The 14,990-nt window shown below is 35.5% G+C and overlaps 1 protein-coding gene across 1 annotated transcript in view; it reads left to right on the top strand.

Moving 5' to 3' along the window:
- The first annotated feature begins 9,122 nt into the window (after positions 1-9,122).
- LOC142351644 (protein-glutamine gamma-glutamyltransferase K-like) overlaps positions 9,123-14,990 on the top strand; it is a 45,151-nt gene continuing 39,283 nt past the window's right edge. The window contains exons 1-4 of the mRNA XM_075403783.1: positions 9,123-9,136; positions 9,688-9,735; positions 11,988-12,143; positions 13,280-13,459. Of these exons, the coding sequence (XP_075259898.1) occupies positions 9,723-9,735; positions 11,988-12,143; positions 13,280-13,459 (349 nt within the window). The 5' untranslated portion in view covers positions 9,123-9,136; positions 9,688-9,722. The remainder of the gene's footprint in view (positions 9,137-9,687; positions 9,736-11,987; positions 12,144-13,279; positions 13,460-14,990) is intronic.

The following is a 14,990-nucleotide window of genomic DNA, read 5'->3' on the forward strand; positions in this document are numbered from 1 at the left end:
GCTTCCGCATCTGCAAAGGATCCACCACGTGCATTTATTGTCTGGTGTGAAGAATCTGTTAAAGAAATTCCAGTAACTTTTCAGTAGCCTGTCTTTGTTGAGGTATTGGCCATAGCTTTTGTATTTTCTAATCATTTAGGGTATATCTCACTCCTATTTATCAGGGAAAAGAATCTAAGAGTATATTTTCAAAAAAATACACTTTATTTACACTCTATTCTCCACTCTTTTCACACTCTTTGCTAAGAGTGTAATATAGGGTGGACTGATAAAAAATTACACTCCTACTGAATTTCCATTGTATCCTAAATTGAAACGTATGATGATAGTATCAGTTGGTGCAAGGCTGAACGCTAAAGGTGAACGTAACATGTTTGAGAGAGGGAAGATGAGGGGTCAATCCTCAGTATCTCCTTCCACTTTTTTTTACAGTTTTGTAATTACACTCTTCCACCGTTTATTAAGCGGAGATTAGGGGTGTATTTTTTTACACTCTTTACACTCTTTTCCCCGTTATTTTTGGGGAAAACCCTCGACCCGGGACTTGCAGTAATGATTGATTGTTGAGTATGCAATCTCAATTCTTTCGTTCCGAAAACTGTACTCCAATTATAACTATTGTGCCTCCTCCAAATCGCTTCTTTTCTTGGAACATATCATCCGCAGTAACCAATTTTCAAAAATTTTTGCCTGAAGATTTTCTCTTCATAACTTGTATTTCTTGATTCTGTCTTTAAAATCCTGTATCTAATGTCTTATTAAATGAAAACTAGTCTTATTAACTGAAAATTCCATCCCTTTGATTATTGATCGAGAAATATTTAGAAGAAGTTGACAATTTTGTATCATAAATCACTAGCCACTGAATTTCTTTTAAAAAGCTCAACAAACATCTAGCCTTAGAATTGAATTGAATGGCGCGTGCAGAAAAACTTATTTTCCTATTTAACGACGTCAGGCTTCTGTGGGAATAAGCAACAGACGCTTTAGAGAAATTCGCTAAAAATCCAAAAGAAACAACAACGATTTGGATTCGGTCACTTGGAGGTTCCTGTGTTCTTGGGCTCTTCGAACCCACTGAAGAAATTGGTGCTAACAGGAAACTGAAGTTTGAGTTTCTCCACTGAATAAAACTCACGAAGAACGAAGAGTCCATTACTACTACTATTATAAGTACTAACACTTCTAACCGAAAAGCAATGCAACCTTTCAAACCAAAAAATGATATCATGTTTTCTCTCAAGACATCGAAAATCACTAAATTTTAGCTTTAAAGAAAAAAATTTGAGGAAAAAAGGTCCCTTAAAATGGTAGCCGGTCGTCTTGGAACCAGCTATCCAACTTCTATGTATTTTTGAAGACAAGCAGAAGAACTACGAACAAAACAAGTATGAGAAATAGCAATAAAAATAGCAACAAGTATGAAAAATAGTATGAACAATAAATAGAAAGTGGTGACTTCGAATCAATGACAAGAAAAAATAAGGACAACAGGCGCGTTGCAAAAAGTTTGACTTAACGCTTCTGCTGCAATGTGCCGGCGCATAGAGCCTGCACCTTGGAAGCAGAGTGAGTACAAATTTAGGCAGGAGGGCAAAGTTAAATTCTGTCGTGATATAAGTGATCACGTCTGATGAACGCGTCTGCTTTCTTATCGTTAATCCTGGTAGCCAATGTCTAAATAGTTTGTGATGCTGAGGGCGTATAAACTCCTCTACGGCAGAAAGTTGACGGACAGAAGCTGGCCTCTTCGAGTTTGATCAAATCTCTTGTATTTCAGCTTCTTGATTGATTGGCGGTATTTGTAGGAATCTGGCACGCTTGGCTTACACAATAAATTTTTTCACATCAAAAAACGTTCTAATGAAGCTTCACTCGAAGATGCCATAAACTTTCCAATCCATTCAAGCCTCCTAGTCCGTAGTAGTCCTTTTTCATAGCTTTTGCCTAGTATATCCTGAAAACAGGGCTCTATTTCGAACACATCAATCCGTTCAAGAAGTTCAAAACTCGTTGAGCAGATTGGCAAAAAAGTCACGGAATTTGTTGTATCTAATGTGCGTCTCTCTCTCTCTCTCTCTCTCTCTCTTTCTCTCTCTCTCTCTCTCTCTCTCTCTCTCTCTCTCTCTGGTTAGATCAGAGTGCTGTTGACAGTTATTAAAAGACTCCAGATCTTTTTGTCTTGTTAGAGAATGACGAAAAGTTGTATGTCTTTTCTGTGGCGCAGAAACAACACTCAAGTTTAAAAAAAAAACGAAAAAACTATGGATGTTTTGTCAAAGAAAAAGCGGGCCTTTTTAACCTATTATTAAAAAAAGGAAAGTACGCCAACTAATTAAAGAAACGAATTCGTCCCGATTTAATCTTCCTAAGAATAACTGTAGTTAAGGAGCCTCAAAAAGTTCTAAATTTTGTTGCTCCTCTGAACTCATACAGGAAAGCCTTTAAAATTAATCAATCGTATTCAATTAAATTTATTGAAAACAGCACTAACAGGTATATAACTAAATTTGTTTATTAGTCGACATATTGTATAAGCTCCAACATTCAAATTTTTAACACTCAAATAAAGAAAGCAAAAAAATGAAAAATCTCGAACAACAGGAGTGTATTATTAGTGTTCTTTTTTTGTTTTTCATTTGTTTCTGGGCCGAAAAGTTTTTGAAAATAAAAGAAGAAAAATATTGCGTCCAATTATCTTATATTCCTATATTTAAAGTAATTAGAAATTGCAGCCAGAAAAAAGCTTTAACTTTTTCGGTTCTATCGAGGGTGATGTGGTCAAAAAATGATTTGATAAATATTTTCAAGAATTATAATGAGACAAAAATAGATACATCAAGTATTAAAATTTTGTTTGATCAAACTCATGCAATTTTTGCACTCTCTGCATTGTTGAACAATAATCAAGCACTCTTCCACTATCTGCTACGTCGGATCATGTGTCTCTTAAATTACAAAGTTTAGAAAATTTTTGACTATTTGGGACATAAGCGCACAATTTCGGATTATATGACTTTTGTCTTAGCATCCGATCATAGCCCTTTTTAGTTTGAATCAAACTTTCTAATCATGCCCGCAGGGCTTCGCACCGTCGCGTTTTTGATTCATAATTGGGAAAATTTGAAAAGCCCTCCGGGGTCAAAACCGGAACGAGTTCTTTTGAGCCATGATCAAGTTTGTACTGTCTAATCTTTGCAACTTTTTGTCTGGATCAGCCAGTTCATATTTCCACCACATCATGTCGGGTAAGCAAATATCTCTACACTCAATTTCAGCAAGCAAAAGGCATTATGAGATGCCAGCAAAAACAAAAAAAGACGTACCAGACGTTTTATCGATGTAGAAGTTTTCAGTTTTTCGAGAATTTAAGTTATAGTGCGTTGTTCTTATTTCTACTAAAATTTTTCACGACAATGAGAAAATCAATTTGCAAATTTTTATGATCAATTTAATTTTTCATTTAAATTTCTTTGACTCAGAAAAACAAACAAAAGAATTTTTGTCGACACTTTCAAAACCAAGTTGTCAGAATTGATTTAATTTTTACATTTAAAAAATTAAGGTCATTTTTGTCAAGTTTTTAAAACTTGAATGCATGTTTATTGAAAACAACGTACAGCGCTCTACCAGTATTTTTTTGATGAAAACATTTGAATTCTATGCCAAAAAAGGAACGAAATAAAAAGAAAAACGTTGCAGTACATTTCTGATAGTTTGGGGTGTAACCACTCCTCCTACACGACAAGCTTTTAAAATTTTGTGTTTCCAACAGTTTGATTGTTTTCTACTTTCAAATGTTTTTTAAAGTAGTCAATGGATATATGGGAATCAATATTGTCTCATGAATTTTGAGGCCTATTTCAAGGGTGATTTGGTAGTTTAATTCAGTACGAAACTTTATAGAGCCTCTGGTACCAGCTCATGTCGAAATTAACCCCCTGGCTACCCCCCAACTGATGTAAGAGTAGGGGTTAATTGTCTATGGTGGGGAGAAACTTTGTAAGATTAGGGGCTAAGGGGCTGATGGGGATAGCGGAAGGAATTTTTAAATTTTACCCCTCAATTATTATTACACATCCCAAAAACAACCCCGAAAAATAATTAGGATTAGGAGGTAACTTTAAGGGGTTAAAACGGTGTAAGATTAGGGTGGTAATGGGGGTTGTGGGGAGTAGTGAGGAGAATTTCTAAATTTTTGAAAAAATATAAAGAAATGTAAAATTTTTTGAAAAATATGTAAAATTAGGGGGTATTTTAGGGGGCAAAAAGATGTAAGATAAGGGGGTAATGAGGAGTAAGGGAGGAATTGTTAGATTCTATCCCCAAAATAAACACACAAAAAGATGTAAGATTAAAGTTTTTTAAAGGGGGTAAAACTATGTGCTTCTGTTCTGTTTTGCCCCCCCCCCCCACCAGCTTAGTTGGCTTATATTTTTTACGCCCCGCAAGCGCACGCTATTTTATTACATAATAGCGTGCTATATAACAATATAAAATTTGTAACGGGGAGGTGGGGCGTAAAAAACACTTGGGGGGGGGGTAAACAGAATAGATCCAACTATGTAAGATTAGGGGTAGTGGGGTGTAGGGGTTGGGATTTTTAGATTTTAACCCCCCATAAATTACCCGCCAAATAGATGGAAGATTAGGAGGTAGTTTAGGTGTGTAAAACGATGTATGATTAGGGGGGTAATGGGGAGTAAGGGGGAACTGTTAGATTTACCACGCCCTCCTCCCCCCCTCAAAAAAAAATATTACGCCAAGAAAGACGTAAAATTAGGGGGTAACTTCAGAGGGTATACCGATTTAAGATATAGGGGTTATGGGGAGTAAAGGGCAATTGTTATTTTTTAACCATCAAAATTACCATCCAAAAAATGAAAGATTGGGGGTATCTTTAGGGTTAATAAAGCGGGGTAATGAGGGGTAAAGAGGAAATTTTCATATTTTGCTCCGCAAAAATACCCCCCAAAAATGTAAGGTTTGGGGACAATTTTAAGGCGGGTAAAACGATGTAAGATTAGGGTGGTAAAGGAGGTAATGGGGGTTAATGCGGGTAATCTTGAGATTATAACCCAACAAAAAACCCTCAAATGTAAGATTAGGGGTATTCTTAGGGTTCAAAACGACGTAAGATAAGGGTTAATCTTTGCCCAATCTATGCATAAGTCTCTAATCTATGCATAAGTCTCTTATGAGTCAACTACAGACCTAACAGCTTCCGTACAGCCATGTCTGACATCAAGGAGTAAACAATGCATGGGCAGATATGTAAAACAATTGAAAAGAGGTTTCGACTGAGTTTGGCTGAAGATCGAAGCTCAAGTAATGTTCTTGACATAACAACCGTAAATTTTGATCCAGTTCGGATGGACTCTCAAGCTCAGCTGGGTCATGGGTGACAAGATCGAGTTGGCGCCCTTCCAGGAAAAATAAGTCAGTAAGTATAGGTGTGCTGTAAGTTGTACTTTAAGTGTCTCACACGTTGAGATATACCAACAAAAACGACGTACGAGCTTTGGTTTTTGTCGGTGTCATCGGTTTTGCTTGTAAGAAGCGTCGGTATTTGTCGGTTTTGTCGAAATAATCGGTATTGTTGTAAGGAGGGTCGGTTTAATCGGAATTTTCAGTTTCAACGTAGGAAGCGTCGGTTTATGTTATAGAGTCATCATCCTATCAGCGTTAAAAAGTTGTAGTATTACTCAAGTTGAGGTGCGCGTTAATGACCAGACCCATCCAGAATATTAACAGCCATGACCAGACCCATCCAGACAATAATCAGCCATGATCATACTTTAGCTCGTTTTTCATACGTGCTCGCTTTCAGCTCACTTTTATTGTTGACTTGAACGGACCAATCCAGACAATAATAAACCATGATCAGACTTTAGCTGGTTTTTCATACGTAAAAGCAGGGAATGAAAAAGGAGGAGGCTAAAAACTTATCATACTGGTACATCTCAAAAGTCGGTTTTTGACTTGAGATATTTCAGACTCTATATCAATCAGCTAATTTATGTCAAAAATCAATTTTTCGTACGTTTGAACAGACGAAAGCCGACGCTTCTTACGTTTTGAAACGGACAAAAACCGACGATTCTTACGTTTAAATACCGACGATAACCGATCAAAACGATGAATAAAACGTAAGGGCTTTGATCAGTTTCGGTGAAGCAAAACCGACGAAAACCCACAATTTCTTACGTTTTAATTCGGCGAAGCTCTCAACACCGGCAGTGGTTGTATTGGATGAACCATGAATACAGCGATTTAAAGAGCTGAAAACACCTCCCAGGTTGAGGTGCCAGACAGAAAGGCGGCATGTCAAGACCATCCCAGACGGAAAATGCCCATGTGCAGACTTTCACGCGTTCACCAGACTTTCGTGCGTTCATGTCCAGACTTTCGGGCGTTTTTCCGTAGTTCCAGATTATAAAAATTTGAACACACGACACCCCCGTCGTGCGATCATCTGGGTCTGGACATATCGACTTTCCGTCTGGCAATTCAACCAGGGCTTCCACAACAGTTTTTACGATAAAGAAGAGGTGCCTCAAGAAAGGCACTGGGTTGTCGCCTGAACATTTGATCACATCTGGCTCTTGAGTTATCATTGTCAGTTGTCAGTGCTGCAAAGGCAACGATCTACGGGACATCTCTTATAGGGTCGATTCAAATCACGCGGGAGCCGTTATCTGAATGCTGGTTGACACACCAAATGAATTTTTGTATAGTAAAGCTTGTAATAAAGCAATTGTGATAAAGCAATTTGTTGGAATAAAGCTTCTATTTCTACAATTTTCGCGACTGTTTCATAGCCTTCTTGCGGGGTGGTTATGGACGAGGTGGAATAAAAGGGAATATTTCGGCGAAAATGTAAACTTCTCTGCTTCCAAGTTTGAGGTCCGGACACGAATTTTTGTCTGATTATAATTTCCAGACCGAAATAATCTCTCACCAGACATTCCAGACGGAAATTAACCCTGATCAGACTTTCCACACCCAAGTTACCTCTAATCAGACTTTCCAGACACAGAGGGTCTCTGATCAAATTTCAGACCCAAGACGTTCTGATCAGACCATCTTCAGACAATGGTCCAGAGTCAAATTCAGACCATTGCCCAGACCTTAATTAGACTATTATCAGACTCAAGTGAACTCGAAGAGGTTATGATTACACCCAGGTGCGCTCGAAGCATTTATGGTCAGACTCAATTGCGCTTGCAGCCATTTATGATAAGACTGAAGGTCGTTCGAAGCCGGTTCTTACCAGACTCAATTGCGCTCAAAATAGTCTGATCAGAGAAAGATTTTACTCATGAAAAAATATCTTAATTTGCTATAATATCTTCATTTCATAAAAACTGATGTTTGCAGTATTCAATTCATCTAAGGAAAAACAAAGAATAAAAGTTTTGCTAAAGAAAATGAAACCCAACTGTTGAGAACAAATTTTCTTTAGCACACCGTTTAGAGTATATTTCTGACTCAATGGATGAGTTTAAACAGCTTTCCGTAAGAAACATCGTGGTCTCCAGTTAATCGAAATTTCCCCTGAAGGGTACCGGACTTTGCTACCAGCTGGACTTCTTTTTTATCAGAGCCATTGGACTTTAGATGAGCCTCTGATCAGAACGTTGCTTTAGTGTTGCCTCTTGTTAGAACCAACATCTCTCAGTAAGAAAATCGAAAAAAAATAAAGCGCTTGAAATGTTCCCTGATCTGACCCAATTTGGTTCCTAAACACTTCTGTTCAGACACAATTGGACTCGAACAGTTTATGATCAGACTCAAGTGCGCTTGAATGCGCTTCTGATCAGACCCAATTGCGCTCGAACCGTTTATGATCATACTCAAGTGCGCTCGAATACATCTATGATCAGACTTTTCAGACCAAATTGACCTCTGAACAATCCAATTCCAGAACATGGTCCAGCCTGTAGTGTGCTCGAACTTCCGTCCAGACCCTGTAATTTCGGTCTGCGAAAACACGGATGTGCGCTCGATTGGGTCTGATCATAAAGAAATTTGGGTCTGCACCTCAACCTGGGTTCTACGCTTTTCCAAAGCAGACAAAATAATGCTGCCTTTCGGATAAAATTTAAATTTAAATCACTGATCAGAGATAATTGCTTAGATGTTTATAACTTCTTGTTTAAAAATTACCCTGATAAGATGTCTTGATTGCTTTTTCTTTTTTTCACTTTTTCACTGCTTATTTTCTTCTCTATACTTTTCCGTATAAATTGCGATGTTCAATTACTCAAATTGCTCTCTTTTCGTTGTAACTTTTTGTGAGATGTTCATTGTTGGCAAGTGAGATTTCTGTATGCTTTTTTTCTTCCAACTTCTGAAACAGCGTTTAATTACAGCATAATAGCTAAATTGCTATAAAAAAAACTGCGCAACGATCTTAATTGGGAAATTGTACAGCGTTGAAAAATGCATATCTGAATATGTTTTGGGCACAGTTCTCTAGCTTTCGGGTGAAAATTTACCGGTATTTTTGACTTTCACAGCTCGTATCTGCAAACTGCTTAGAAAAAATCAGCTGCACCTTAAATTTTGCCCGAATTACAGTGAAAAATAAAGAAAGCTTTAATATTTCGAAAAGAGAAAAAGCGCTTCAAGAACACACACACACACACACACACACACACACACACACACACACACACACACACACACACACACACACACACACACACACACAAACACACACACACACACACACACACACACACACAAACACACACACGCACGCGCGCGCGACTTCGCCCCAGTTTGCAATACCTAACTCCTTATTTATGACTAAGGGAATGCGATGAGTGTAATGTGGATAGGTTCCATAATAACTGTTAGCTCTTTGTCTATCTGTCTATTTTGGTATCATAAACGATCATTTATATCTTGCGCTGTCTGATTTTTGATAGCTTAGCTTGCTCATCCGTTCAATGCATTAAGATTTGAATGCGTTTATAACAGTTTTTCTTTAGTACTATACATTAAATATCGCACGTGCACGCATATGTTTACTTTTTGCACTAGTTATTAATATTTGATTGTTTGTAATGTTGTTTTCACCACGCTGCAGTTATAGTTGTTCATACCATCGCCTTTTCTAGCTCAACTTGTTAGATTATACATTTGATTTGATTTGACCATACTTCTTGTAAGAATTCTTGATTGTATCTTTTTCATTTGCTGACGCTTCGTATCAAATAAATGTAAATTTTTTTGTCCTTAACGGCCTCATTGCTAAATTGAAAAACTTTATCTCATGAAAGCATAGGAGTACATTGTTGTGATATCTGATCCTAATAGTTATTAGTTAGTTAATAAATATTTGTAGTTAGTAATAAAATTACACTTCGTAAGTTTTAACGAGTTCTAACAATTATATTCATCAGAATTTTCAACATTTATTTGCATATCTCACCAATTTTGTTTGCTTAATAAGGAATTAGGGATTAGTTATCCATAAGGAAACCTTCGAATAATCAAACATTGAGTTGTAGGTGATTAGATTTCTGTGAATAGTAAAATGATAGTCAATACCGTATCAATTGTCCTTGTATTTGTTCCTCCTAGTGTATACCAACTTCCAATTATATGTCTGATAGTTAGCAAATGGAAAGATACAATTCATTCACGATAGAATTTGGAAACGTTTCTGTTGCTTAGATTACAATTACATTAGCTCCAGATCATCATTCAAAATGCCTTGGGGAAGTAAGCTATCATTTTTCTCGAACCCCAAAACTTGACATGTTTCGGTATTTGCATGGAACTGTTAAGTATTTTTCTGAGCAGATATTTACGGATACATTTTAGGTTTATCCATTACTTCAAGTACCCGATACTTCTAAACTATCTACAATTTCGATCTGATTAAGCCTCCAAGTAATTAAAGTGCTTGATTTGGCAACTGTGATTGAAATTTTGAATAAAATCTTTCAATTCTCATTATTTCAATTAGACGCAACAAAAAAATTGTGTACTGCGAACACGTAATATAATAAACAAAAGTACAAGTTCTAACATCAATTTGAGAATCCAAAATCAAAATTGAAGTTAAATTGTGTTGGAATATTTGGTTTTTCTGCGCTACTGAGAAATTGTCACCTGTTGTTCTTAATTCAAATTCATAAAAAAGAGAGTAGTTTAATTGTTTCTTCCACTATATATCCCAAAAAGATTATCTTTTTTCCCCTTCAAGTCACAATGATTACATTTCAAAAACAAAATTTTGATGCCAATCATATAGAGACCATGTGTTTAAAATTTTGATTAAAAAAACTGAAAACAGAAAGATTGGACGAACACGTACGTATTTAAGTTTTCTCTTTCCATCTTTTTGTCTATTTTCATTATCTTATCTTTGGCCAAAATTTGAGGTCGTTTATAATCATTTTCAACTTTAAGATCGTATCGAAAACTCCGATAAAAGAGAAAAACTATCACATTTTAAGTTTCTATGCCCAAACTTGTTTGGTTTTTTGCATTTTAATATGTCGAAAAATTGTCTTCATTTTTTTTGCAAGTTCATGAAATTCTCAGATAACTTGATAAACTTGCATAAACTTGAGGATTTTTTAGTTTTTTAAATAATCATAAAATAACGAGTACAGAATTGAAGCAAGAGAAAATATTAGTGTACCATTTTTTATGCCTTTTTATAAGAGTAAATAGGCATATTTTTTTTATCTTGGTCAAGTATTCATCGTTTAAATTGCGTGAAATTTTATATCATTGTTTTGTAAACCAAAACTTTTTCCCTTACTTTTGTATATGTTGCTATGTCCTTTGGTAAAAACATTTTCTATCTCCGATGTTTCTGTTGAGTAAACCAGAAGGGTTAAGTTTCATTTGAATCAAACAAATTATTCAAAAAATTTTCAAATTATTTGAAAATTGTAAAGTTTCTTGGTCCCCATAATTATCAAGAAAACTTGACAAAAATTGAATTGGCGAGTATCTCAATTTTTGTCAATTGCTAGAATATCATTGCATTCTGTCAATTCTTATTTAAAAAGAGAATATTTGTGCCAATCGAGCAAGTTTTTTTTTCAAATTTTAAAACTTGATTATAAACATTTGGGACCAAAATTTGTTGAGAGGAAAGAAATTTTCCAGGATTTTCTTCGCAACAAAATTTTGTAAACTGACCTCCTTTTTTGATTATTGCAAGCTAGATACTGCTAATTTATATTTGGTTTCAATCAAAACAAATTCCTAAATTAAGTTCAAGATTTGGATGAGAACAACACAATAGCTAGAGCTAAAAATTTGTCAAGTTTTGCTTGAACAAGTTTTTATTTGTTCCTGTCAAACCAGCTCCAAACCACCAGAAATTATAAATTGCACGCATTTACTATTAAAACCTCAAAATTTACACATATTTTTAGTCAATATGCGCTTTCTTCTATTAAAATTTATATCCCCTGCTTTTTTTCTTCTAGATTCGCGTATTTACTAGATTTTTTTCTATCAATCAATTGAAGTTTCCATCATTTTGAAAACCTAAATGCCTATTCCCAAAAAATTTCACAAAGATGAACGGTCGCTACAGTTTCCGTTTTTTCTCTCAATTTTGTTTTCGTTTTTTCATGTATATTCATTTTTTTCGTTTACAGTTTTCAAGTTCCAGATATTTGCAAAGCAAATTAAATTAATGTTCTATTGATCCCTTTCAAATGTCAATGGCGTAAATATTTTGCTTTTTTTTCTGTACGTGTCAAAATGTGAATATTTGACTGCAGCGATAAAAGGTTATGGAATTTTTTATTTACTCCCCCTTTTGTCAAACAAAAATATTAGAAGAAACACGATTCGTTTCAATTTATGCTGTTATAATAATAGTTTTTTTAAAAAAAAATCATGGATCAGGTATTGGAAGACATTGTTCAAATCTAAATTAACATCAGCCAAGTGGCTATTTTGTTTTATGTTTCCGATTTTAAAATCAACAATTTCTTTTTAAGGAGGGCTGCCAGAGCGTAGCGAGTACAATTCAAATTTCTCAGACTTATTCATAAACCGTCGCTTTCGCAGAAGATTCAGACGATTCTTGGAAAGGAGTGGTCGCAACTTTTCCCCATGGTACCCTGACAGAGATTTCGACAATGAGAAGGTCGAGAGTAAGTGACTCATTGTGCTATTTTTAGCAAAATTGAAGAAAAGAGTTCTGGAGTTGTCAATTTGTATCAGTGAGGGGTGTTAGTTGATGGGTACGGTTTGTGATTCACACACCAATTATTGTCAGTTAAATACCCTGCCCCTATGAAGGTGTATACGTGGGGCCCCGGTTGCCACTTCCAAGGGTTTCATGCAAGGATCATATATGATGTCGTACAATTCATAACGCATTTCCTAGTACGATCCTTGCATGGAACCAAGGCATAACGATTCCTGCATTTTGGGTAAAATTTTGAATTTTTGCATGATCTTTTTATGACCACTAAGAAATCATACAAATCATATAAGACCTTGTATGAAACCAAGGAAAGTTGTATGATGGGCAACCGGGGGGGGGGGGGGGGGGGGGTTTAGCGGGTTATAGCACTCACTTAATTGCAGTTTCAGGGTGGTTGATCATAGCCTGGCCAATGTTTGCCGCAATAATGAGACGGTACCTCATAAAAAGATCTTAACATATCTTTGCAACCGTGTCCCAGAAAATTGATATTTATGGCACCATATCACCCCCTAAAAGTCAAATTTAAAAAAATTACAATAGAACAGCTCAATGAGCAGTCTATGGCTTCCTTAAAACATTAAATTCGCTTTTTGAGTTCAGATTTCTGACTTCATTGCAACAACATCGAGAAACATAAAAACTCAGTGATCTTAAACGAGATCATAAAAATTTAAGATCTTGGATGAGGATCCCAAGAAATCCATACAGACCAGAAACTTGAAATGGTTGATGTATTGGAATAACGGCAGCTGTTTGGCAAAATGCAGATGAAATTCCATGTCAGATGTTTTGAAAGAGCCATTTTTTAGTTTCTGCTCCTTTTCAAAAATATTTATTTAATGCAAACAATTTTCATTTTCGCTAAAAAAAACAAAAAACTGACCAGTTTTGTGAGATCTAAAAAATAACTTATTTTAAAAAATAACTTTTAAAAAACAACTTATTTTAAAAAATAACTTTTAAAAAATAACTTACTTTAAAAAATAACTTTTAAAAAAAAAATTATTTTAAAAAATAACTTTTAAAAAATAACTTATTTTAAAAAATAACTCGTTTTAAAAAATACGTTATTTTTAGATTCAATAACTGGATTGGATTTGATGAAAAAGAAGAATGGTAGGGAACATCACACGGGGGAGTATGAGACCCTGAACTGTGTGGTGAGGAGGGGACAGGTGTTCACAATCAAGGCTTCCCTGTCTCGAAAGCTGGAGAGTGATGAAGTTGTTCACATGCGGTTCCAGTGCATCATTGATGGTGGGATACAGTTTCATTTAGTTAATTGTTAACCTAAGGAGTTAGTATAAGTTATGGGACACTGATGAAGTCACTGAAAAAATCTGGCATTCTTCGAGAGCCATATGAAGCGACTTCAGATTTAAGTCAGATTTTGGAAGTGACTTCAGCAGAGTAATTAACCTATAATTGGAACACGCAACGTGTAAGTTTAAAAATGCCGAAATTTCATGGATGTCAACTTCTGGATGTGTATATATAGGAACTTATAGCATTGCAGACTTTCAGCCTTTCAAAAATTTTGGCTATTTATGGACATCTGCAGCTACGAGAATACTCCGGGGTATGTTGGTGTATTTAAGTGTCTATGGTTTGAGATCAGAACACTTTTTAGTCCCCCCACCCACCCCGTATTGATGCCAATCCAGTGAAAAGAAAACTAATGCACTTTGCCAAAATGTTGAAACATTTGACAAAAATTGTAGTACTACTTATCAACAACTTGATAGCATTGAGTAACTTCTCGTAAGTCTAGTCTTGTAACTTTTTCCTCGCGATCTTATTAATTTGGCATCACAATAAATCAGTTAATTTTATAAGGTTCTACTTGCTAAACTGTTCTTGATAGTGACATACGGATTCAGCGAACGAAGTATCCAACCTCACTCAATTTTCTTGCATGTTTTAACTGTTTTATTTCTTAATACCCGTGGAAAGTGCTGCAAGTTTTTCTCCGTACCTTGAGATGTTATGCCGCTTGACATATGGAAAACATTAAAAGTCTAGTTGGGGGGGGGGGTTACGGATCCTCATCCCAACAAAACTTATAATAAAGCAAGTTAACTCAGTTTAAAATCCGTAACTATGGTATGCTATTCAGAAATTGCAAACCGCAAACATCCTTCTGCACTTGCAACTAGAGACAAAGTGACAAAAAAAACAACAAGGCAATTAAATGATAATAAAGAATGGCGGAAATCAGATAATCACAAAAAAAGGTTCAAAATTAAATCGTGTCATAGTCATTAACTGCAGCCACAAAATGAAACAGCCTCTTACTAATAAGAACAAGAGACAAGAAAACAGAAACAAATTCGGAAAAAACCTAAAAGTCGAGTTATTTTTGGAAAAAGCAACACCGTAGAAATAATCAGATGAAAGCTAAAAGCAAAAAAAAACGCTTTTCCGGCTATCAATAGGAAGCAACTGGAAGCGGTCAATAAAATGACTATTATTTGAGGCAAAAAAACGATAAAAATTGGCAAATATCAAAAAATCAAACAATATAATCGAAGAAAAACAATTTCAACGTTATAAAAGCATAAAGTATTGACCTCGATCGAAGCAGAAGTTAATTAACGGCCCATTAGAGAATCCAATGATCATTTTATGGCCTTTTCATTTGAGATTGTAGGGTTAAACTACCAATTGAACAGCAACAACAGGCAAAACTAGAAACAAGCAAAACTAAAATCATGGTTTAGAAGCCAAGATCATACCTGTCAATATTCAGATTGAGTAATTAGGACAAAAAGTAGCAACAAAAAAAGAG

This window comes from Convolutriloba macropyga, chromosome 13 (genome assembly GCF_964194025.1).
Source record: "Convolutriloba macropyga chromosome 13, txConMacr16.3, whole genome shotgun sequence".
Lineage (NCBI taxonomy): Eukaryota > Metazoa > Xenacoelomorpha > Acoela > Convolutidae > Convolutriloba > Convolutriloba macropyga.